Genomic DNA, 25,004 nt, shown 5'->3' on the forward strand with positions numbered 1-25,004 from the left:
TTTTGCAGAGGACAGAGTGGAACAAACAGCTTGTTCTTTGAAACAGAAAAAGCTATGAATCTACAACAAAGTTTGTTAATATACTTGGTTATTACTTTCTACCTTTTAATGCCTTTTGGTTTCTGTGCTGGATAGTCTAGGCAGTTGTGCATTGCCCAGAAGTGATGTGGTGTAACGGGGATAGGACAGCAAGTCCTTTGAGTAGAATGAGTGATCATGATCAGACATACGGTGGTGGCCAAAGACATATGAAAAATATCAGGAACTCAGGTCCATTGTTTTTTGTTTTTCGTGGGGGGTGTGGAACAAGTTTTCAAGTTTTACAGTTTTTTTTTTTTCTTGAAATGTAAAATTTTTAATAAAGTTTTTAGATTTATAATATACAACAAAGACATAAACATAAATTAGATAATACCAGAACAACTGAAAAAGGCAAGATGGGAAAGTAGCGAAGGTGACCATAGAAAAAACCCCATAGATGTTAAAGCGTACCTAAACGAAGAATTTGCAGTTTACATAAAAGGGTAAAGAACCCTTTTATGTAAGGTAAAAATTCTGTTGTTTTTTTTTTTTAAAGCATGCAGCACCGCCCCCCAATTTGGGCATGCGCAGAAGGAGCCTTTTCGCACAAATAAAAAAATTTGCTGATCTCACTTATGCGTAGTGAGAACGGAAATTTATTTTTTTATTGTACTTCACCCGATCTCGCCCCTGGGTTGGGTGACGTAGGATGAAGAACCAGAAAGAAGAGGAGAAGATGGCAGCGCCCGGAGCGATGGATGCCGGGACGACGCGGGACCAGATGCAAAATACCTACGGATGGATCAGACTGTCCTGCAGGATTGAAGTTTTTATATATATATATATATATATATATATATATATATATAACCAAGCCAGATGAAACCACCTGATCCCATGGGACGCAAATCGCATCAAACTTATCTAAGTGATTATATTATCTTGCAGACAACTCTTCCATCAACCAAGTTTCCCACTCGAGCCTTCTTCAACTCATAAAAAGAAGGAGGAGAAGTTGATTTCCAGTAGACATCCGGTGCCTATATGTATGTGTGCAATGAGGGTGTGTGGAGAGTCTCGATATGGGTATGTTCAGCAAATGAGTCACCAGGTCCAACCAGATTGAGATGTCTGCTATGTTGGAGAGGAGATTATTAACCTCTGTCCAATAATGCATAATCCTTGGGCATATCTATAGGATGTCAAACAGTGTGCCAACCTGAGAACCACATCTCCAGCATAGGTTACTACATGTAGGATAAATAGTGTGCAGCTTATCTTAAGTATAGTACCAGTGCATAAGAACTTTGTACACATTTTCTTTATACAAATTGCACACCAAACTCTTAAGAGCTGAAAGTTGAAAAGTTGAAAAGGTAGCTCCCTACCCAGCAAGATTCCCACATGACTATATATGCAATTTTTATTAATGGCATAGCTGGTTCTGTATTCAGAATTTGATTTGATTTAAAAAAATTCGCCAGCACACACTCACTTGAGTAGGGGATTTACAGGTCCAGGAATGTAAGCAGTTCTCTAGTAACCGGGTTGGACCAAAACAAAATATTCAAACACTATTGTCGCATAATTTATTGTGTAAAACTATCTGCGATCTGAGGATTGTTCAGGAATGAGGTACGTAAGACCTAAGGGATGAAAGAAAATGTCAGCGTCAGCACTCAATTGTATAATATTTGGAGTTAACAATTATACACTGATGTTACCCAATCAAATTATGACCATTCCTAGCTCACTTTTGCCAAACGTCCTTGTTACATTATTATGTGAGATTAGTGTGAGAATATATTTTGTATATTACCAGCTGCTTTCTTTCTCATGACCCATCGGGCATAACAGCCATAACTTTCTTCTTATCAGGTCAATCCCACCCAACCTAATATGGGAAGGAGGATACAAAATGTTCACAAGGGCACAGACCAGACAGTTTACACAAATCCACCTGTACATCCACAATACATGTATTCAGTATTCCATGTTTTTTTTTTTGGCTAAAAAAGATTACCTTTTAGGTGGCTCTTAAGTGGAATATTCGGAAAGCCTCACCATTCCTACTACAGGGGCTAAAAGAAGAAATAAATTTTAACAAGTATCCCCAAAACCATGGGGTTTAAAATGTTTGTGCTCGACCTAAATTACATTTCTGGCGCATATATTATCACGCCAACAGGTTATAGGTTATCAACCAGCCAGGAAAACATTTGGATGTGAAATTGGAGATCAGGATAAAAGCTGGGCACCTCATATCTGCTGTCAGGTGTGTTACCTTGGCCTAAAACAATGGTTGAATGGGAAAAGGAATAAAATGTGTTTTACTGTGCCTATGGTTTGGCGTGAGCCAAAAGACCATCACTCGGACTGCTGCTTCTGTAAATTGTTGGGTTTTCGAAGAAGACTAAGCAAAAAGCATCTATCCTGATTGTGAATCTGCTCTGAAGCCTGTGCCACATGATGCAGAGAATCCAGTGCCAGTCCCTTCCACATCTGTTGTTACTGACAGTGACATGTTGGACAGGAGGATGATGCCAATGTTAATGAATGTTATGAACCCCAATTTGAAGAGGGTAAGCCACATTTTAAAAGCCAATCAGATTTAGATGAACTAGTAAGGGACCTGCATTTGTCAAAAGAGAAGTCTGAACTGTTAGCCTCCAGATTAAAGAAGTGGAATTTGCTACAAAAAGGAATGAGAACTTCACACTTTTGTGATAGTCACACAAAGTTTGCAGGTTATTACAAGCTGGAAAACAACATTTGCTTCTGGAGCGACGCGAGTGGTCTGATGATGGAGTTAGGTTTCAAATACAAACCAGAGCAGTGGAGATTGTTCATAGACTCGAGCAAAGCAAGTTTGAAAGCTGTATTGCTGCATAAAGGTAACGAAAAACCTTCTGTTCCTCTTGCTCATGGCGATGGAATGAAAGAGACATACGAATCCATGGAGGTCTTTTTGAAATTGATTAACTTTTCAGAACACAATTGGAACGTTTGTGGTGACCCGAAGGTGGTGACACTCCTTCATGCCCTGCAATAGGGATATACAAAATATATGTGCCTTTTGTGCCTGTGGAACAGTCGTGATGACAACAACCCTTACAAAGTGAATGAATGGCCACCCAGACCTGAACACACTGTTGGCCAGTACAACGTGAAGCATAAATCACTCATTAATATACAGAAAGTTTATCTTCCACCACTTCATTATAAACTTGCAATAATGAAAAATGTTGTCATTGCAAAGGACCGTGATGGTATAGGTTTTCAGTATCTGAAGGAAAATTAGGTTTGGAAAAGTTTTAAAAGATGCTAAATTGAAAGCAGGCATTTTTGTTGGTCCTCAAATCTGCAATTGGATGCGTGATGCCACATTCAGAAACAAACTCAATTCACTTGCTGCATGTGATTCATTTGTGCTAGTTGCACAAAACTTTCTGGGCAACCAGCGAGCTAAAAACTTTGCTGAACTCGTGAACAACATGCTAACAGCATACCATCAAATTGGCTGCCGAATGTCACTTAAAATTAATTTGTGTGATGTGAGTGAAGAACAAGGGGAGAGTTCCACCAGGACATTTCTGTTATGTAAAAAAGATATCAAGACAGTGCAACCCCAACATGATGGGTGACTACTGCTGGTTTCTGCAACAGGAGACAGCGGAGAGCCACAAACCTAAAACCTAGTGCCTGAAACACTTCTGAAGTGTACATTGTACAAGTTTGTTGAACAAGGACTGTGGAATGAGAGAATGTAGCTAATCGCGTCTATAACAAGTATTTAACTTAAAATCCTGATGTCCTAGACAGAATCTGACTTCAGACTTGGATTCAGCGCACTTGATTTAGTATAGGACACATGGACCAAGTAGCAGACAATTTTTTTTTGTGATGCAGTGTTACGGGATATAATGGGAACATGTTGAGCAAACTCCGGAGTGGGGTACCCTCTCTTCCAATGGAGTCTTTAGTACAGATTAAATCCACTAATTGTGAGGAGAATGGGGGCACAACCTGAAATTGCCTTCTTTACTCTTTAGGCAAAGCAAAAACATTATTTTAAATGCCATGGTTTGGGGATACTTGTAATATTCTTATTTTAGCAACACAATTTTCCAGTTATTTAGTGCAGGTTTACCTGTTTGTGTTCTGCTCTATCCTATTGATTTAGAGCAGAGTTTCTATACTTTCTCTCAATACCTGAGCGTTGCTTGATAATCTGAGCTAATGGCTCGATTCATAATGCAAATAATAGGGGAGATATTGGGCACCCTTGGCATGTGCTGTTATAAATTCTAATAAGCGGGGAAGTTGAATGGGGGAACCTAACTGCCACTGCAGGGCACTAATATAATGCTCAGATGGCTTGCAGAAAGGGTTCCAGAATTCCTATATAGGTGAGAATGCTGTACATAAAAGCACAGTTGGGGTGGTCGAACACTTTTTCCACATTATAACTAAGCAGTAGCGCCCCCTTCTCCATCATTAATATCTATTGTTTACTGTGTGTTATCCCCCGCCTGATGGCAAGAGATAAAATCCATTTGATCTTTGTGCACTACGGAGGGCAAATACATCCCCAAATGTGTAGCCAGGATTCTTGTAAAAATCTTCAAATCAGAATATTTTACAACAGACAGAATCGTCCAGTAACTAAACTGAAAAAGGCAATGAAAAAGTAAAAGTATACAAAATAAACTCTTATATTATTAAGACATTTATTATTGGGACCTGCAACCTTTAGCGTATACTATTATCTTTAAACAGGGCAAAAGCTTTAAAGTAAAATTGTCACTGACTTACCAGGAAGTCTATGTTCATTGGTATGACAGTGGTAACACAAATACTGCAAATATAATTAAATACATTTGTACATAAGATTATTATGCACATTTATCAACATGATTATAATTTTCATAGGGAGAATACTCTGGCTTTGTCTATAGTTATGCTGTGGAAGAACCATTGTCACTAGCTCACAAGACAGCAGGGTATCTACCAAGCCTCTTTTGGGCTTCTATTACCTTGGGAAGACTCATCTCAATTCCTGCATCATACAAAATGGCTCCTCGAACAATGCTATTTATTAACTTGGTAAGTTCAAACACAAATGCATTTCTATCATAGCTCTCTGAAACATTTACCCTTTCCTTTAAGATTAAAAAGGTAAACAGGCTCCCAAAGCTGAGATATTGATATCTCAATATCATTGCTAGTGCAGGAAAGTACAAGGTTCAAAACTTGCCACCGATGCTTTTAGTTTTACATACTCTATTTGCTCCGACCATAGAGGAAAATAGGCAACTTCTGAGTAAACCCCAATGATGTAGTATACTCTAGTATACTCTATTCCTGGCTTTTTTTGCTAGTGGTATGTCAGGGCAAAAACTTTGCCAGCCTACTCAATACAGGCCATAGCACTTACTGTAAATCTTCCAGTAGTTGAACTCTGTAAGCACATGTTAAGGTGTTGCTGTCAAGTGTGAGAGCAGATATTTATTGGGACTTTATACTGATGTTGACCCATTTTAATGGATTGTACCGGCCGTTTTAGAACCAACCTGTAAATAGTTGAAGTGGCTAATTTTCTTTGGGAGAAAGAAGGTAAAGGATATCGAAGGTAGGGAGGCTTAATTATTGGATAAATACAATAGGGAATAATAAAACAAAGATAAACAAAACTTTTTTTTCTTTGTAGCATTTTCTGCAATATCTAATTTGTACCTTGATATCATACTTTAAACGTTTTTTTAAGTCCATTAATTTTAATTCCAATAATTATTTAATTAATTAATTTTAAGTCCATTGTAAGTGATAAAGAAACAAACTGTCCCATTATTTCGTTTTACCGTCAATTTTAAAAATACTGATACTGGTATTTAAAATTATGTCATTAGGAGAATAATTCTTTCTATAACCTATATTTATTAGTGCCTAATATCACTTATGCCTCTTTTTCTATAGATTGGTGTTTTAGGAGCATTTCTGTTCCTGATTTTGTCACAGAATACCATGGCTGGACTTTTTATAGGAACAGCTATTCTTGGTATTTTCATCAGCAGTGTTTTCCCCAGCATGCTGGCCTACACAGAAGATATCCTAAACTACAAAGGTAAGAATAAATGTGTTAAAAAAGAAAAGAAAAACAGTTTTCATGCACTTAAATCAAAAGGCTTTAACTATGTGCATGTAATAATCTAATATTCTCTAACTTGCAGAGGCTTTAAAATGATTGTATCCAGCAAATAGGTACTACATAGCAGGACATGAGTTTTAAGAGTGTTTGAAAGAGGTCAGATAATACAATTGGCCCTGTTACCGCACAGGCTCTTTCAAAGTACAACTCTGTAAAAACCAAGGCCTTTTGTTGTTGTGTGTGGAAACACTACCTCTTCTCTTCCGGCCACACCATCCAGTTGGTTAAATCAACTATATGTTGTCCTCAGCACACACTGTGGTTCATATCATCTGATTGCATACCTTGTAGTGCACACTCACCCCCTTTAGGACAAACAAAAGTAAGAATATTATTATTATTATTATTATAATATTATCCGAGTGTGGAGGGCATTTTGTTGCTGCTAATAAATGTTAGGGAACTTAACACCAACATTTTGAACATATCAACAATTTACCACATTATATTTTTCATGTTGTGATGTATTGGGTATTTTGATATCAACACCTTTGTTTTTACAAAATATATATCAGTAGTTGGGTATGTAGTATATAGAAGAAGTGATTAGACCTTAGTGGAGAGCCCTATATATAATTAACCATAAAAAAGGGGAAAAAAAGTATCATTTAAGTCTTCCAAATAGTCACAGAACCTACTTTTTAAATAATTTTCAAACTGTTATAAAAACCTTGGGGCGTTTGTTATATGTGTATAGAGTTACTGATATCAAACCACTGCCATCAGACTAACTAAAAAGGGATTTCTGTTTGTACCTACAGGCTGTGCCACTACAGTTCTTGTAACCTCCGCTGGAATAGGTGAGATGGTTCTTCAAATACTAGTAGGAATGGTAAGAAACAACTCAACTCATTCTTTACACAGAAAAGCAAATTACTTATTTCTATACATACCTTTTTATAGCAATGTAGTAGGCCTTATAGTAATGAGAATTATATTGGGGAATGGTATGAATAGGAAATTTATTGTGATAAATAATGACTGCAACCATTTAATTTTATAAAAAAAAAATTATAATTTGATAGGGTTCATTTTTTTTTAAATATATACACTTTAAATTCAATCACAATACCCATTATGGCATTTCCAAAACATTATCATTACTTTTATACCAGCACTGAAAAAAGAGTGTCACCTAGTGGAAGACACAGGACACAATTACTTTATTAGCACATGTTAAATACAAATTTGTTTTAACTGTTCTCTGCATCGTGTTTGAGAGTTTCCTTATACTACCTAACATGGTAACTGTACAGGTTTTATTGTTATCTGTGTCACCACTAGGAAAAATAACCCTCTCTTTTGTAACTGGTGCAGGAGTATATATTATCTGAGAGGGTGATTGCCTTTTATTTTTGAGAGATGTCTCTGTCAACAGTTGTGTTTTCAGAACAGGTAATGGAAAACTCCCCAATAAATATTATCATTCAGTTTTTATAAAGCGCCAACATATTACACAGTGCTGTACATTAAACAGGGAATGATAGAACAAAAAAAAAACAATGATCAAGATGGGGGAGAAAACCCTGACAGACTGCAAAAAAATTTTTTAAAATGCACAGTTCCTATTGTCTGACCAAAAGCAGGGTCCTCTTAGAAAGAAAGTCTGCAGGTGATCATGTCGGTGCAAGGGGAACCATCCACAGCGGACACGTCTGCTGCACTGGATACGTGGTGCTGTCAAGGGACCTTAATGGGTTAATGCACCTGGAAGCCTAGCTGTGCATAGTAGGCATCCATAAGCATTTAACACATTCTGAAGCAGATCTGAATTTACCCAAAAGTATGCATTGCTTTGTCAATGCAGGGCAAAACAAGAAACTGACTTACTTTTAGTTACCTTCTATAAGATTCCTCAGGGTTTAAATAGAGGGTAAGGGCTTGATATGGGGCAGTGAGTGATCTGTTCTGCTTCTCACAGGACAGCATTGATGTTTTGCTGCTTAATCATTTAGTGGTGACAAGTGGGAGTAGGATGAGAGTCCATGGTCTATTCTTGCTGTGTAACCTGTAAGCAGCGGAGGGGAGTAAAGCAAAGGTACATAAAAAAGCTGGTGGTGCCGTTATTAAAGCGAGACTGTTGCTTTGCATGGGCATTATTGTGTTGTGTACATTCATGTCACATAAATTTAAAATTATAATAATGTTTTGTATATTATTCATAACAGGTGATTGAAACCCAGGGGAGTTACAGTTTTCTAGTTTGTGGTGTCAGCCTCTCCGCATTGGCCTTTACTCTGTATATTGTGCTGTTGGTGCTTGACAACTTGCATCCAAGGGAATTAAATGGTAAGGACACCAGTTTGTGCAATAACAACATACTGCAGTTTTCATCCTAATATACAAATGCCTCACAAAGTAGACCGATGACAGCATCTGTGTATCAGTTTTTAATGTGGTTATACCAGGAAGCCTTTATTTTTGTAATTTTCTGACCTCAAAATAGGCATGTTTTAAAGTGTTGTGTGTCTGACAGGAAAAATGTTAGGTTTTGTTTATTTTTTACCAGTTGTAATGTACATTTTCGGGTGCATTTCACCTCCATTATAGCTTACTGAATTATGCCTATTGAGAGAACTATGTTAACTGGTTGTGGGGGGGAGAGAAGACCTAAAATGTCAGAGACCAACACTTCCTCGCTTGGTACTAAGATGACTTTAATAATATAAAGTTAAGCCCTCAAACCAAAACGAAAAAAGTCACACTTGTTCGTAATCCAGCTGATCCCACTAATTTTTCTTAATGATTCCATTTTGGGTTTTTTTTTGCATTTAGTTTTACTAATCTAAAGGTTGCTGGAATATATGCTTGTTAAAACATGTAGATGTTTATTAAAACTCAGTGCTAGGTCCTTGAGCAATGATTGGAAGTCGGTAAGCCAAATTGTCAGACATTTGAATGAGTGCCATTACATCTCAAATCGAGTGTTTACATTTGCCAAACCAATATGCATGTGATTTAACATATTTAAAACTTGTAATGCAACGTGTGCTTAAAATATCAAACATTTGCTTTTACAGAAACATCATTGAAAACATCAGAACCAGGAAAGGATGAAAAGCCATATCAACAGTAGAGATCTGCCATTCTTACAAACACAACCAGCTTATTTATGTGTAAAGAGCCTGCAAAACAAACATTTGTTTCTTGTCATAATCATAACAAAAGCTGTTACAAAAACATATTCTTTGTCACTTTATACAGTACGGTATAGTTCTGTACTGCATGATGTCATTAGGAACTAAATGTGGCATCCAAACACTTTTACAGTGCAATAAATGTAATGTGTTGGCAAGTTAGTGGTCTAAGCCTCTTGCATTACACTTTGTCTAAAGTTGCTCCCAGTCAAGTAAATTAAAAAAAACCTAGCAGATATTTGAGTTCAAGTAAGGAAACTTAGTTTTTGTAAAACACATTTTGAAGGTTATCTTGCCTACCAAAGGTAGTTGTAATGGTCTCCATTGTTGTTGACACTTTTTAAGGTCACAGATTAGAGGCAATTTTTGTATTTGTGGACATGTATGTGTAAGGAAAATTGAACACAATATAGTGACCCTGATAAAAGACTTGTGAGTTTCCCCAAAGTAAATTAGACTGGAGGCCAATATTTAGTTAAAAATATTGGGGAAGATGATACTAACACTATTTGATTAGTTTTCAGTAGTACTAGAATTTATGGGCGAGAGTTTAGTGTTATTTACAGGTAGTCCCCGAGTTAAGGACATCCGACATACAGACGACTCCTACATACAAGTGCTTGTTTGTGTGCAGGATGGAGGCTTGTTGGGGGGACGGGGCAGTTTTCATGACTTGCAGAAGAAATCTTTACTAAACACAGCTGAGCAACATCTTGTAACTCTTTAATGACCAAGCCAAACAGCAGTTGTTTCTTTTTGCATAAAACAGCACAGCTTGCTCCAGAAGTTATTAAATGTATACGCTCCATAAGGTTTTTTTTTTACTTTGTTTGTGATTAGCTCACAGTAAGGATTTTATACAGTAACTGACACCATGCTGCCTAATAATATGCAATCTGTCCAAAATGCATTTATTAAAATATTGTATCTGTTCCAACTTATACACAAATTTAACAAACTACAGTCCCTATCTCGTATGTAACCCGGGGACTACCTGTATAGGGGCATGGTCTGTGGCTTAATGTGGAAACATTGGTAAGAAAGTGGTTGATTCTGCAAGAAGTATTATGTAATGACAAAGAGAATAAATACCTCTTTATCCAGGGTTGCCAAGTCTCAGTGTCAAATAATGAGTGCTCACATTTTAAGCATTAAGGTCACTCCTGGATTTAGTGAGTAGATCTGTTGAGTCATGGTAGCTTTAAAGTTTTTATGCAGTTCTTCAGTTTGTGCAGCAAACAATAGGTAGGATGAGAGATGTAAGGGGGTAACCTGAGGTTATGAAGATGTTAGGAAGGAACCTTTTAATGTTTCCTGTGTGCTGTCCTGTAATCCTCCTTTGTCCTGGCAAGGAGAAAGCGTCGGGCACCACAATCTTTTTGCTTCCTATTCTGGCTACTGTCTACATCACCCAATCTTCCACTGGGCATGTGCGAGATCAGGTGGGGGGGGGGCTGCAGTGCCAATCTCACTGCGCATGCATAAATTGGCATTTATTTTTATTCCCCTATTGAAGATAAAGCTCCTTCAGAAAGAAAGAAAGGCCAGCAGCCTCCTGGGATGCATGTCATAGGTGGCAACAAAGACAGGAAAGACAGAAGGAAAGGGGGGCATATTCATCTTTACCTTACAGGGTTTTCTATTTTGGTGATAGGTCCACTTTAGGGAGAAGGCTGGCCTCCTGGCAATATTTCTTTAAAATGTATTTGTTATTATTAGAGCAGTGTTTCTCCACCTTTTTAACATGGGGAGATCCCTTGAAATAACTTTCTGGGCTTCAGGGAACTTGCTATAATTACTATTTTCACAGTACATTAGTGTGGTGGTTAATTGGGAAGAATATCACCCTTACAGATAACCAGAAAGATAATCGATATCTGTTCAAGTTAGAATCACAAATTGCTCGAAGAACACTGGATAAGAGTAAGGGCTAATTCACATTGGCAGTGACCTTGCGGTGCATTTTTCAGCAAAAATAAGTTTTTAACACAATTTACCAAAACTTTGCTTTACTATAATGAATTTTTTCCTGGCTAGCTGGTAAATGTGCTGGGAAACGTTTGTATTTATTTTATATAACACACACACACACACACACACACACACACACACACACACACACACTTCCATAGAGATTACATAAATTTTCACAGAATTGCATTTATTTTAAAGGGTTATTAAAAAAGACCCACGAACTGGAAAATGGCACATGGCTTTTAAACACCACATACCTAACAATTTAGTTCTGTAGAGTTACTTACTGTGCATTACGTACAGAACCATCAGAAATATCAGAAACTGGTCAGCCACGTTAGGAATAATGCCTAAATATTTGTTTTGTAGTCTAGATTGTAAAATAACACCACAGCAGACATACTAATCTTTAAAATATTTATTTAGAAAAAAATAAAAAATTGCATTTCTGGCTGCACATTTACCAATAAAGCAGATAAATGCACTTTTTTGGCTTGAAGCTGATTATATTTCTCACCCACCCATTTTAAAAAGAACATTAATTAAACAAAATTAGGACACCTACATACGGTGCTTGAACAGATCAGCCTGTTTACCATAGAAAATTTGCAAATAAAAAGTCACGTGATATCTTGTTTACCATACCATCTTAAACAAAATTGATAATATCTACATTAAAGACAGTTAAAGGAAATAATAACTAGGTATGTGATTCCTCAGATAAATTCTGGAGCGGTAAACCCCTTGCCTGTCTGCAGCTGGAAAATAAGTGCTATTGAGCAGCTACTATGATACACCCAGCTTGCTCAATTTCATCCCATGGTAGACCTTATTCATGGCAATATGAAGTTACAGGGCCCAATACACAAAAGACAACCAACATATACATTTGGCAGTCATAGAATGTCTCTTGAAATACAAGATTCCATAAATTCAAACAAAATAAACATAAAAACATGCAAGAACATAAAGATTGTTTTAATCAGAGCTAACCAATGAAACTAATGCAGGCATACCTCAGGATATAACTAACAAAAAAAGAAAGATAAAATAAATACATGTCCCATAATTTACTTTGCCATACAGCAAGCATAGTATGCAGCCTTCCTGCACTCCCCCTTGGATTTAGGATCATTGACTAGACCAGGGGTCTGCAACCTGCGGCTCCTTGTTGTGGCTCCCTTCGGCTGCCGCGGGGAGATCTCTGATGGGGGATCCCCTTCCTCCCAAGACACTGCGGAGGAGGGGGATTCCCTATCCGGTGTTCTAATGAAAAAAAATCTACCGGTGAAATAAATCTACCACGGGGTGTGTACAAATGGGTGTGTACAATGACATCCCCCTCCTTTGAACCCCAATTCCTCTGGAATGGGGAGATGTACAAAACCAAAAATGTAGGTGCAAGTGGGGGACACCTGTGACTAACACCCCCTAAAATTTAATTGTTAGGCTATCATCAGAACATAAAGAACTCTGCCCATCAAAATAATCTACCCTGTTACACATTGCTTGAGGCTTCTAGCACCTAAACCCCAATTTATCTGGAAACGGGGGTACAGGTGAAAAAAATTTGAGGTGCAAGTACGGGACACCTGTGGCTAACACCTCCTAAAAATTCATAAAAAAAAATGCCTATCAAAAAAATCTACCCTGTTACACATTGCTGGAAGCATCTAGCATCTGAACCCCAATTTCTCTGGAACAGGGGGGAGGCGGTACAGGTGACCAAAATAGAGGTGCAAGTGGGGGACACTTATGGCTAACACCACCTACAATTGAATCGCTAGAGCATCGTCAGAAAATAAAGAACTCTGCCCATCAAAATAATCTACCCTGTTACACATTGCTTGAGGCTTCTAGCACCTAAACCCCAATTACTCAAGATTGGGGGGTACAGGTGAACAAAATTAGAGGTGCAAGTGGAGGACACCTGTGGCTAACACCCCTTAAAATTTCATCGCTAAGGCATCGTCAGAACATAAAGAACTCTGCCCATCAAAAAAATCTACCCTGTTACTTAAGAAGCCTCCAGCTAATGTAACAGGATGATACGTTAGAAGCTGGAGGCTTCTAGGGGCATAGTTCAGTGTTTAATTTATTTCAAAGTAGGCCTACACATGCACACTTGTTGTAACAGGTAGAATTAAAAAAATATTAAAACTTTTAAAAGTTTATAAACTGTGTTATGTTTTGCGGCTCCAGACTATTTTTCTTTAGTGGAAGAGGAGGAAAATGGCTCTTTGATAGTAAAGGTTGCTGACCCCTGGACTAGACAAACCTGTGATAACTGTTTCAACAGTTTACCAAACATTTCTAAAAATATTGCTATATAAAATATATATAGTATCTATTACATTAAAATATATTTTCTTTAGGAAAATATCAGATTTCAGACTGCGGATATGTATTTTAAGTACCAAATGTTTATGGCTACCCTTTAACATGCTGATTTAAAGATTTTTAAAGACAGAACAATATGGAAGTTAAAGGCTCAAACACAAATTAGCACATACATATATATCTATGTATGTGTGTATATATATATATATATATATATATATATATATATATATATATATATATATATATATATACACACACATACATACATACACACACACACACAGTAGAAATCTCATTGCACAAAATTTCTTTAAAATGACTGCAGACAAAATTCTAATTTAGAAAAGAAAATCCATTACAGATATTAGAAGCCAACTGACAGTACTGATTGTGACTGACTGTGAATGACCACCAACAAAACTAAATGCAGCAATATGTCTGTGCTTCCTTAATAAAGAGGGAATATAGCCCAACCTGTACCCCTCACAAAGGTCCCACATGATGCATTCACATATTAAACCTTGAACAACAAGAGATAAGCAAATCTGAAAAACTGGGTTTGTCCAGTAAAACATACTTGTTTTTTTGTTATGTATGCAATGGATTTCTTTTTTCTATGGACATCTTCCCAATAGAAAATGAACAGAAGCAGGCCAGTGTCACCAGCTATCGGGCTGTATAGAGTTCTTTTTACATGAGGTTTTAATAAAAGGTAACTGGTGTATGAATTTTTTCACATTCCCAGTTTGCATTGCAAGTATTTGCTGCATAGTACGACGTCCATCATTTTCACTAACCAAAAGATATATGATCTCAAAATGAAATAAAACTTAAAAAAAAAAATCACTTACCTCCATCCTGTAATTCTTTGCCTCGTCACGGAGAAAGTGCCGGCTTCTGCAATCTTCAGTCTTCTTCTTCCGGCTATGTCACCCGATCTTGCACTGCGCAGGTGCTAGATTGAAGTGATGTAGCCAGCTGTAAAGGGGGGGGGGGACCAATCTCACTGAGCATGCATGAGATCGGCAACTCTTTCCCTTTAGTAAAGAAAAATGCCCCCTTCTGCGCATGCTCCAAATCCAGCATGCTCAGAAGAGGTACATGCCTCATCTCAGAAGGGGGCATGCGCCCCTTTTTGGAATTAAATCTAGCCCTGCTGAAGTAGGGGCTATATAAAAAAACAGAATCCAAGGCTTATTAAAAAGATGGAACCTGGAATCAGGTGCCAGTCAAAAAATTAATTTGGAGAATTTTTATGACATTTGTAGATTTGTAGATAACCCAATACCTGCTCTTTGGAATTGATGACAGCTGTAGTTGAAATGAGTTCATATGCTCAAAGAAGTGGCACAATGTATGCCAATGCTGCAAATGAAATCAAAAGATTTGTTACCTGATGTTGGGAACAGAAAAAGATTTTTCTAATTTTCAAAATGTTTCTTGAATAAGTACAAACATAAGTGCTAGTCAATGTATAAACAATTATTAACTGACTTCAGGCAGGGATGTAAAGTCCTTAAGAGCCAAAATTTTCCATCCAGGATTTGTTTTGAACAGTTACCTGTTATAGTGCATATTTAAAAGAAATAAAGTATCCTGGGAACAAATTTATCTTCAAGCTGAGGACAAATACATTTATATTTAGGGGCATGTTTACGCCAGGCTGCCAGACCCATTTTTTGTTGTGCACATAGACATTATCATATATTTGCTGTATGACACAAAGAAAATTATGCATGTTGTGCTTTCTGTTTGTTAGGCTGAAGGGGTGCATTAGGGGTGCCTTAATAGAAATTAGTAATTAGAGGCAATGAAGCATCTATGCATGGCAAGTGTGTATTGCAATTTGTTTTTTGTGTGTAAATGTGTGCATTAACACAATGCATGATGGGCAACGAGCCTTTAATCAAGACTATTCGACCTTTTAGATCAGTGTTTTTCAACCTTTTTTGAGCCACGGCACATTTTTTACATTAAAGAAATCCTGCGGCACACCACAAATCAAAATACACTTTGTAGCTAATTCTCGCCTCTAAAAATAAACAAGGCGCTTGAGCTACCTACTGCCACCCACTGACATGGAAGAGTATTACATTACTCTGCCAGTCACTACAGCACAGGCACTCGACAATCATAATTGGATAATTTCCCACGGTACACCTGAAGATCTCTCACGGCACACTAGTGTGCCACGGAACAGTGGTTGAAAATCACTGTTTTAGATGGCTTAGGTGTATAGGATTACATTTTTTCCATATTTTCCATTATTTTCATCCATTTAACACAGCTTTTACAGTGCTGGCCAACATCTGCCAAGTTCCCCTAAACATTTCTACAGATTATCCTTAAGGAGGTACAGGGTGGCGAATTCAAAGAAATCATATGCTGGCAAATGTAAGGATGACAATAAACACAAATATACAATATACTTGTTGTTAACGATAAAAGATTCACAGATAGTACCAGTGTTTACCTCACAGAATAAAATGTCACCAGAATATATTGTGCCTAATGCAAGTAAAAATTGTAAAAATCGTACTTTCTGCCCTTGTAACAAGAAAGACTGCACATGAACACATAGGATGATTTATAAAAGAGCAATATTGCCCACATATAAACAAATAGGATATTTTTTATAATATAAAGGGTAACATATATATATATATATATATATATGTATATATACGTACGTAAAGAATATGCATCAAACACTAATAAAACAGATTTTCAAATGAATATTTTGCATAGATCTTACAGTAATAACATTTTAAAGCTCACAAAAAAAGGGCATATTGGCGGGTGGCTTTTTTTTTTTTGCAATTATGACATATCAGGTTTCCTGATAAAATAAAATAACATTTTTTCCCCTCAACTTCATTACATAATGAAGTTTTTTGCTAGAGTTTTAAATTACAAAACAAATGTATAGAAAAGTTAGATGTAGGTTGACTTTATGTCTGTAAGCTTGTATTTCGGAATAATAATGTTTATTCAAACTTGTTTTTTCTTTGTCATTTTTTTTCTAATTGCCAGTGCATAACATGAAGGTCTTCTCCATTCCTCTGGACTCCATGCAGCATAAGTGCTTTGTGTTTTTTACTTGTCATTTTGAAACATGGGGTCCTATTTCTGTACACTGTGCAACTAAATTTTACTAGACAAATTTTTTTTTTGGCAAAAAATAAAAAATTAAATTCTGTTGTTAAAACAGTTTACAGAATAAAGGAATTTGCCAGATGGAATTGTATCAAAAAAGGTCCCATTAGTAATCATTTAGAAAAAAAATAGTGCTCTTCCTGGGGTTTTTGTTCATTGCTCCATTTTATCCACTCTAATAAGCCAAGTGCAAGAATAATGGCATATGCTTATCAGCGGGCTCAAATTTTGTGAAATTGCATTACTAGAAGCAATATTTGAAAGGGTAAATTTACAATCAAATAGTACTTAGGTGCAAAGGTGCTCCACAATGGCAGCTGTATTTGGAACTTGACAAATATGTATAAAAATGTTGATATTCCCATTTTTGTCCTGGATATCTGCTAGGACTTTTGCAAATCAGGAGTAAAGGGCCCTGGTGTGGATGGACTGTCGAAGTTTGACAATGTGAGTGGAACATGGCTGTTGTAGGCAGAGGGAAACTGAAGAATAAACAAAACACAGATTTTCAGCCAAATACAATATGAAAAAAATATATACAAAATATACATACATGCTTCATCGTTTAAGATTTCACCCCCCAATATATTTTAAGGGGGTAGCTCTTAAATCCCACAGACTAAATATAGGGTCAAAAAGCGCAAATTAAATGTTGACCTATGGTGAACACAACACATACACCAAAGGTGCAGAACAACACTTTCAGAATGTGTTATAAGATGAAAAGAAAAAAACATTTAAAATAAGATTTAATTAGGTCACATTCTCAGGAACTGAAGTATAACGCGTTCTCAGAGTTTATCCATGTGTGGTATTTTTTCCGATTTCTTGAAAACTTTCTCTTTAGGATTTTAAGAAAGGAAAAAGCAAGCCCCATAGTTGCCACATAAAATAATTTGAATTTGCCATTCAAGAACAAGAAGCTAACAACTATTATAAAAATAAGACATTATGGGCATTGAATAAATGTCTCACTTACCTGGAACAAGGTATTAGCACCATGTAATCTTGCAGGGCTGAGAGGGGCCACAGGACTTAATGTGCTCCAAAAGTGTATGCTGGAGAGCATGGCATTTGGCGTTAGCAATATAGGGGTCTACAAAGAGAAAACATTTACAATAATACAAAAACCTGTACATTGGAGTATTAAAAAGGTGCTTACAGACAGAATATATTTTACTCTAAATTTTTATATAATTTTATTTTTTATTGCGTGCATAAAAATCTGGACAGCCCAAGTATTTGTGTATAGAGACTGTCAGCAGCTCACTTAAGAAAACTTGTACTGCAAATGTAGATCACCTTTGTGGAAAACTTATTGCCTGGCTCTGTCCAATAATTTTCTGAGCCATGCCAAAACAAGCATGCAGATTACAAAGGTAAACTAGAACTCTTGATCAGTATATTTTTACTAGGTAGATAGTTATTGGAGCCTCTAAAAACCAGACATGCAACTACAATTTATAGAAACAAAGTGCTTTAATCACAGCCTTTATTTTCTCTTATCATAGGTCACCTATCGTGGTAGATGCAAGTAACAGCTTTCTAATAGAATTTGAATAATAAAAAATGGCAATGCAGATGTTTGGCAGCCATACACTGACAGGCTATGCAAAAACAAAGTTAATTTGTACCAATTTACACATTCTTATTTCGGCTTGTATTTTTTAAATATATAAAATCTAGATGATCAATACAAATACACTGGATTCTTGTATGCAAATATAGCTAAAAGTTAATTTATGTAAGATTTACATTGCCACATAATTAGGCTTTACACATTAAGTCTACAGATTTCTCTATGCCACTAAAGTAAGCAGTTAAAGGCCAACTGATGTCTAATAGGTGCTGCTCTGCCAACTAGCTGAACTCAAGATGAGAAAATGAGCTGTCACTTGACCATGTATAACATTAACCACAACAGAAAGCAATAGATCACAGGTAAGCAATAGAAGACTGTGCTCTGTGTTTGACACAAACCATTTATTAAAGCTCTCCAAAACTGAAGAAGATAGTCTATCAGTGTTCTCCCCAGCCCATTTTAGCTGGGTGCACCGCCCGGCACTTTTCAGCAACCACCCGGCTGTTTTTGGGTGGTTACTGAAGAGTTGGGTCACAATTCATGGGCTTCCACCCGCCTACAATTTTTCCCACACGGCTTCAAAAAAATTCTGGGTTAAGCACTGGACTATAATGGATGAGCCTGTATGATCCAGTAAACCTGGAATGGATTCCTTAAAACTCCTTTGCTATTAGTTGGGTAATTGCTTTCAATCCTGAACCACATTCATTCCAGGCTTGTTGGTTCACACAGGTTTTTCCATGATAGTCTATCTTCTCCAGTTTTGGAGAGGTTTAATAAGTCAGGCCAATAATGTGTGCCCCCAGGAGTTTACTTCAATGTACTGGTACACACAGCATATACAGTATTTGTGCATTTTAGAACACCTGTATTGCAAACCACCCTTTTCCAGTGATTTAATGTCAATGCTTCCACCTTCTCCCTGGAAAAGCAGTATGTTACTAGCGTTAGTCAAGACATTTGGCAAGTTAGCATTAGACTTCAGTGGGCCTTACATCTCAGACTCATAGGTAAATCAGGCAATTAGTAAAGCTAAGTACAATCTTTTTTAGATTTACTGTAATTACAATATATATATATATATTTAATTGTACAAGTATGGGTTAATGTTTTTATGTATATCGGTAAAGTACACGGAGACAGCAAATCATTATCACATGCAAACTCCGCTCCCTGTATACCAAAATTACACTGAGCTTCATAGCTCTTACACACACCTATAAGTCAGACAACTGATTAAAAACACTGCATACTCCTAATCGTTATTATTGTACAGCAAACCTTACTTTGTTAGCAAATTCTATCTTTTTAACACTCAACCTTACTCCTAAACTTCGACCATATGGTGCAGTTTGTTCAACCTTTGTGTTTACAAACAAGCAAGGACATCTGCCTTCCCTCTGTCTGTGGTTCCCAAAATGTTTTCAAAACTAGCTACATGCTACATTTGTGTCTGCATTGAACATCCATTAAAATCCTTACCCTAACCCCTGATAGTGACTGCACCCAAATTATTTTACTATTGGAGCAATAATATTTTTTATTGGGGCAGTAGTAACCCTAATAATATACTGATATGTAAAGAGGCAAAGTTCTAGTGAAATATGTACACACTGAAAATTTAGAAAGAATACAGAAATCAGTTCCTGTAGAAACAGCATTGCTTACTCATATTAGGACAAGACTGAACAGGCAAGATGCAACACTAGAACAGAAAATCTGGGAGTGGAGATTTAATCTGTGTTTTAACACATCTATCAAACACATAGAAGGTATTAGATTCAAAGAAAGAACCTCAGAAAAATTCCAAACAGTAGTCAAATAGAACCAAAAGGGAAGGATATATACCGTGGCATGAACATAGATGCAATGAGAGTAATGCAGGAATGCTTTAACTAAGAAAGCCGCAAGGTTCAAGCAATGTGATTTCCCTACAAACTGCAAAGTTTGAAGTCTAAATACAAAAGGCATGCGTTTCCCTCAAATCTTAGTGTGCTTTGTGCATTTCTAAATTTTGGCTCTGCGAATTACCTCCGTTCTGACAGACTGGTTCTCTTCTTGTGCATGAAATTTGTGGCGGGGGGGATATTGGGCCTCTTTCACAGCTCTGCTCTTTACACAAGCTAAAAGCAGTGGGGCTCGAGGTCACCACAAATTTTGCAAGGTAATAATTGGGTTTGCAAAGGCACAAATGCAAAATTCCCACAGTCCTCTTTTACACACACACAATTTTCCAGTCTTCATATCAAGCAAAATAGGAACACAATGTCACTGAGTGGAGTCTATTCATCTGCCCCTTAAAGCAGAACGATAGTTCACAATTACTGATTGTGATGAGGCAAAAACCTACTTACCTGTCCGTTTGCGATATGTATTAAAGTACAATAAGTTGCACATGTACAGCCCAGTGTATGATTACTGCATGAATATGTTCTTGCTTGCTACACAACAAGAACAAGTGAGTGCAACGAAATAATTGCAATCTGACTTGCACATTTTTTTATTGCAGAAGGGACTGTCTGGTCACAGTTTTTTATTGTAAGGTTTAGTTCCACTTTAAGACAGATTTAGTACTGAGGAGGAAAACCAAATTTCAGGAATGTACAAAGAGCACATAAACAGGTTCACTTTATTACATCCCTTTGCAGCCACAAATGCTTACCTTCCTTTCGCTCCCCTCCTGCAACTGTGTAACCTACAAATCACCATGAAGTAGTTTACACAAGACTACAAACATGTGTAGTTATAGAATTTGGTCAAGTGTCATTATTTCCTCCTTCCTACAGAGAAATAGCAGACACTTCCCTTAATAAAGAACAATCCTTCTTTGCATAAAATTAGAGTACATAATACCAAGCATAAAATGCTGAAAAGATTCGATTTCAATATGTGTATTTCTAGTATATTGGTAAAGCTTGTTTTAGCTATACTACAATAAAAATATCATGACATACATACCAATTATGAATGGACAAAATAATGCAGCTATAGCAAAGCTATGCAGCCCAGTCATTAGGAAGTATGGAATAAAAAGATGTGGGTGTGAATGCTTTATTTCAGTTCAAAGCCTAGACAGAAATAAAATAAACATTACCTGGGAGAAGAATGCTGGTGTAAGAGATGCTGTTGGTAGTGAAGGGCTGAGAATACCCAAGGGATTGGAATCACTTGTGGTGATTACCAGTGTGGGAGTCAACTCCAACTCTTTAGGCTTTTTTGATTTTCCAGTCTTCATATCAAGAACGTAGAGTTCTTGCTCAGGTTCCTGCTCAGGTTCGAGTTCAGGTTCATGATGAGACTCGGGACGAGTGTGAGGCTCAGGTTCTGCCTCCTGCAACTGTAGCTTTGGGTCTTGAACATTCATGGATACTTCACTTGGAAAATCAAGAGCCTGTGAAGTTACTGATTCCAAATCAGTATCTATTGTCATATCCTGATTAGAAGTCAAAGTGGGTGATAATGTTCCAGAAGATACAAGAATGGGTGAGATGCAAGGGGCAGGTGGAGGAAGACAAGAGTGCATGGTAATGTCTGAAGGAGACTCTGCAGGTTTGTTTTGAGACTCTGGAGGCTGGGGAGAATCTGATGGGATAACTTGTGGAGGTTCTGGATTTCTGGCTGGCGTGGTAACAAACTTAATCACTGAAGTGGGTGGCTCTAATGCTACATTCTTCTCTGCTGGATTTTCCACAGCAGCATGTCTGAAAAGCTTTACTCCAGCTGTATTCAGCGAGTTAAGGGTAAAAGATGAGTACAGACCAGAGTGAATGTAATCATTACGACCTGAGGTTTTGGCAGGAAGACATGGCAATCGCTCCTTGTTACAGTTTTCTTTGTCTCTCAAAACACAGGTGTTGGCAACATCAGTTGAGTTTCCATCTACTTCTTCCCCTCTACTCAAAGCCAGTGGATCCATTGTAAGGATTTCCGGGTATGAGACAAATTTATAGACAAACTTTTGCCCATTTACTTTTTTGATAATGTTCTAAAAGGAACAAAAATATAATTTATTTAAAAAAGTCTTCCAGCTATTGAATTATTATATATATTATATATATTCTGAAACTACATAATCAATGACCTCAGGACACTAATTATATATAATACACACACTCCTGTAGAGTACTAAATTATAATGCTGTGGATGCCCTAGTACTAAAATTGCTCCGAAGGTAGCTCTGACCAGTTTTTATTAATCTTCTTTCCCTTTGAAATAATTCTTCACATCACACATCATAAATAGCAGTAAAAAACATATACAGCAAAATGGGGTGATCTTATCTAAACTTTTCAGCTAGAAATGGATGAATTTATAGCAGTTCAAGGTGAGTATTATGTAGTTATGTTTTGCTTGCGAGTCAAAATGTAACTTAAAGAGGAAGTAAACTCGAAAGTGCCCAAAACAAGAAAAAAAATACAATTACCTTCAATCCAGCAGAACAGTCGGTCTGGAGGTGTCTTCTATCGGGACAATCGCATTGTTCCGGTGTCCGTCTCCAAGCCAGCCAGCCATATTCGCCTCCTCTACCTACAACACCCGATAGAGGCGCGAGATTCGGTGACATAGTTTGGAAAAAAAACTTGCAGATCTCACTGCGTGTGAGATCGGCAATTTTTTTCCCTTTACACGAAAAGGCAGATGGAGCACCCAAGAGCCTCCCAGGATGCGTGACGTAGGTATCCCGGGGAACTTTGCGCTCCCATTCAATTGGGGGGTGGTGCTGCACCCTTTTATGTAAAGTGAAATTTCTCAGTTTAGGTACACTTTACCTCTTAACATCTTCGAATTTGCAATCATAAATTAAAGAAGTCTAAGGCAGGCATCACACTTTTGCACTGCAAGAACGTGGGAGTTATATCTTATGTAATGAAATTGTACATATAGGTCACAACTATTTAATTCAGACACATGAGGCTCTAAAGCCATTTATTTATTTATATTTTACCAACTAATCTTGTATCTCAGTGGCAATATTTCCTGATGTTTGGATAAATGTATGCCATACCTATAAGAAATACTTCCATTTTATGTTTTCTATTGATGGCTTTTCAAGCAATTCAGTCCAATTGCTAGTTGCTGCTGTTGCAATAAAACTGATTTACTCTTAGAGACCATATCTTCTCATATTTATTAAGAACATTATGTTCATGAGATCATAAAACATAACTTTTTCACAATTAGGCATTATGTGTATTTTATTTAAATTTACCTTTACATAATAGTAGCGAAGTGCCCTACTTAGTTTGTCATAGTTCATACTTGGCTTGTTCTTGCGCACACCCCACAGTCTTGCCACTTCCTCAGCCTGCAGAAGTTTAAACTCCCCATCATTTGACGTCCAACAAATAAGTTTCTTATGGTGAGGTTCCTGAAGAAGCTGAAGAAGAAACTGCCAGAGTGTAATAGCACTATCCATTATTAAACCCTGGTGAAAAAAATATATAGCCAATCAAATTATAGGAACATATTTACATCTACATGAAACGCATAAGATTCAGTAACTTTCCATTTCACCTTAGAATCAAATTCAAGCTCCTGTGCTTTGCCTTCAAATCCCTACACAGTTATTGTCCCACTTACATTTCTAAACCGGTAAAAAAAATACTCCCCTAGCCTCTCCCTCCGTTCCTCCAATGTCTTCCTCACTCATAACCTCATCACACACATGGATACAAGAATTCTCTAGAGCTGCCCCAACTCTCTGGAATGGTTTTCCTTGTCCTATTCAGCTTGCTTCTACTTTCTGCTCTCAAAACTCATGTTTTCAAACTTGCCTACCCCTCTTCTTCTGTCTTTTGAAACCATCACTACATATCTCCCATCCTGTGTGTGAATTCCCCCACCTGCTAGATTGTAAGCTCTTCAGGGCAGGGTCCTCTCCTCCTGTATCACTGTCTGTATTAGTCTGTCATTTGCTACCTCTATATAATGTACAGCACTGCGTAATTTGTTGGCGCTATATGAATCCTGCTTATTAGTAATTAATATAATATTATTAGTTTGCCTAGTGTGGACATTTTACACTGAAAGTAGGCTCTCTGCCTGCAAGCACAAGCATTTATTATGAAGGAAATCAAATGAGCCAGCATGAAATAAGTAGGTAAAAGCCAGCATAAAAAAGCCAACTAACTCTCCGCAATATAACACCTCAGTAAGAGTTACCAGCAGCGAAACTTGTGTCAGCAACAACATTCAATAAACTCTTCAATAAGAGACACAGAGCCGCTTACCTGTCGCAGTTTACACCGCCATCCGATCCCCAGCCAGCCGGCCCTCTATGACAGCTGTCCCTACTCATACACTACTTCTGAGCAAAACATTCAGCGCTCCTGACCCCGGAAGTGCCGTGACCCGAACACACGATTCCGCTTCCGGGTCAAGTGGCCGGAAATGTTTGGTTTTTACCTCAGTGTCGTAGTGTAACATTTGGTGAATGCGTTACCTAGAGATTAGTTGGGAGAGTTCTTATCATCGTTAGGATCACCCAAAATATTGTTCGTGTACGAGGCTGTATAAAAATAACGTCATGTAAACCAGCGCAGCACGATAGCTCTGCAGATAGATTAGGAACAATGCGTAGGA

At 37.3% G+C, this 25,004-nt stretch overlaps 2 protein-coding genes across 2 annotated transcripts in view; one reads left to right on the forward strand and one right to left on the reverse strand.

The window, feature by feature from the left end:
* The window catches only part of MFSD4A (major facilitator superfamily domain containing 4A), a 34,596-nt gene extending 24,125 nt beyond the window's left edge, over positions 1–10,471 (forward strand). Inside the window, exons 6-10 of the mRNA XM_072425068.1 lie at positions 4,954–5,127; positions 5,998–6,145; positions 6,991–7,061; positions 8,398–8,518; positions 9,250–10,471. Coding sequence (XP_072281169.1) covers positions 4,954–5,127; positions 5,998–6,145; positions 6,991–7,061; positions 8,398–8,518; positions 9,250–9,305 — 570 coding nt within the window. The 3' untranslated portion in view covers positions 9,306–10,471. The remainder of the gene's footprint in view (positions 1–4,953; positions 5,128–5,997; positions 6,146–6,990; positions 7,062–8,397; positions 8,519–9,249) is intronic.
* Positions 10,472–16,769: 6,298 nt separating this feature from the next.
* Positions 16,770–24,774, reverse strand: ELK4 (ETS transcription factor ELK4). Its single transcript, XM_072425081.1, has 5 exons — positions 24,653–24,774; positions 23,632–23,847; positions 21,516–22,406; positions 17,819–17,935; positions 16,770–17,321 (listed from the first exon to the last, which is right to left on the reverse strand). Exons 2-5 carry the CDS (start codon positions 23,836–23,838, stop codon positions 17,223–17,225), a joined length of 1,314 nt encoding a protein of 437 aa, XP_072281182.1. The 5' UTR covers positions 23,839–23,847; positions 24,653–24,774; the 3' UTR covers positions 16,770–17,222.
* Between the last annotated feature and the right edge of the window lie 230 nt (positions 24,775–25,004).

This window comes from Pyxicephalus adspersus, chromosome 1, assembly GCF_032062135.1.
Source record: "Pyxicephalus adspersus chromosome 1, UCB_Pads_2.0, whole genome shotgun sequence".
Classification (NCBI taxonomy): domain Eukaryota; kingdom Metazoa; phylum Chordata; class Amphibia; order Anura; family Pyxicephalidae; genus Pyxicephalus; species Pyxicephalus adspersus.

What these genes read in the sequence shown, in the direction of transcription:
- ELK4 (XM_072425081.1), bottom strand. Translation starts at nt 23,838, where the DNA reads ATGGATAGTGCTATTACACTCTGGCAGTTTCTTCTTCAGCTTCTTCAG. An exon ending in CACCAGCATTCTTCTCCCAG is followed by an intron (nt 17,936 to 21,515) that starts GTAATGTTTATT and finishes TTCTCTTTGTAG; the next exon opens with ACCCCTATATTGCTAACGCC. An exon ending in GTGCTAATACCTTGTTCCAG is followed by an intron (nt 17,322 to 17,818) that starts GTAAGTGAGACA and finishes TTTATTCTTCAG; the next exon opens with TTTCCCTCTGCCTACAACAG.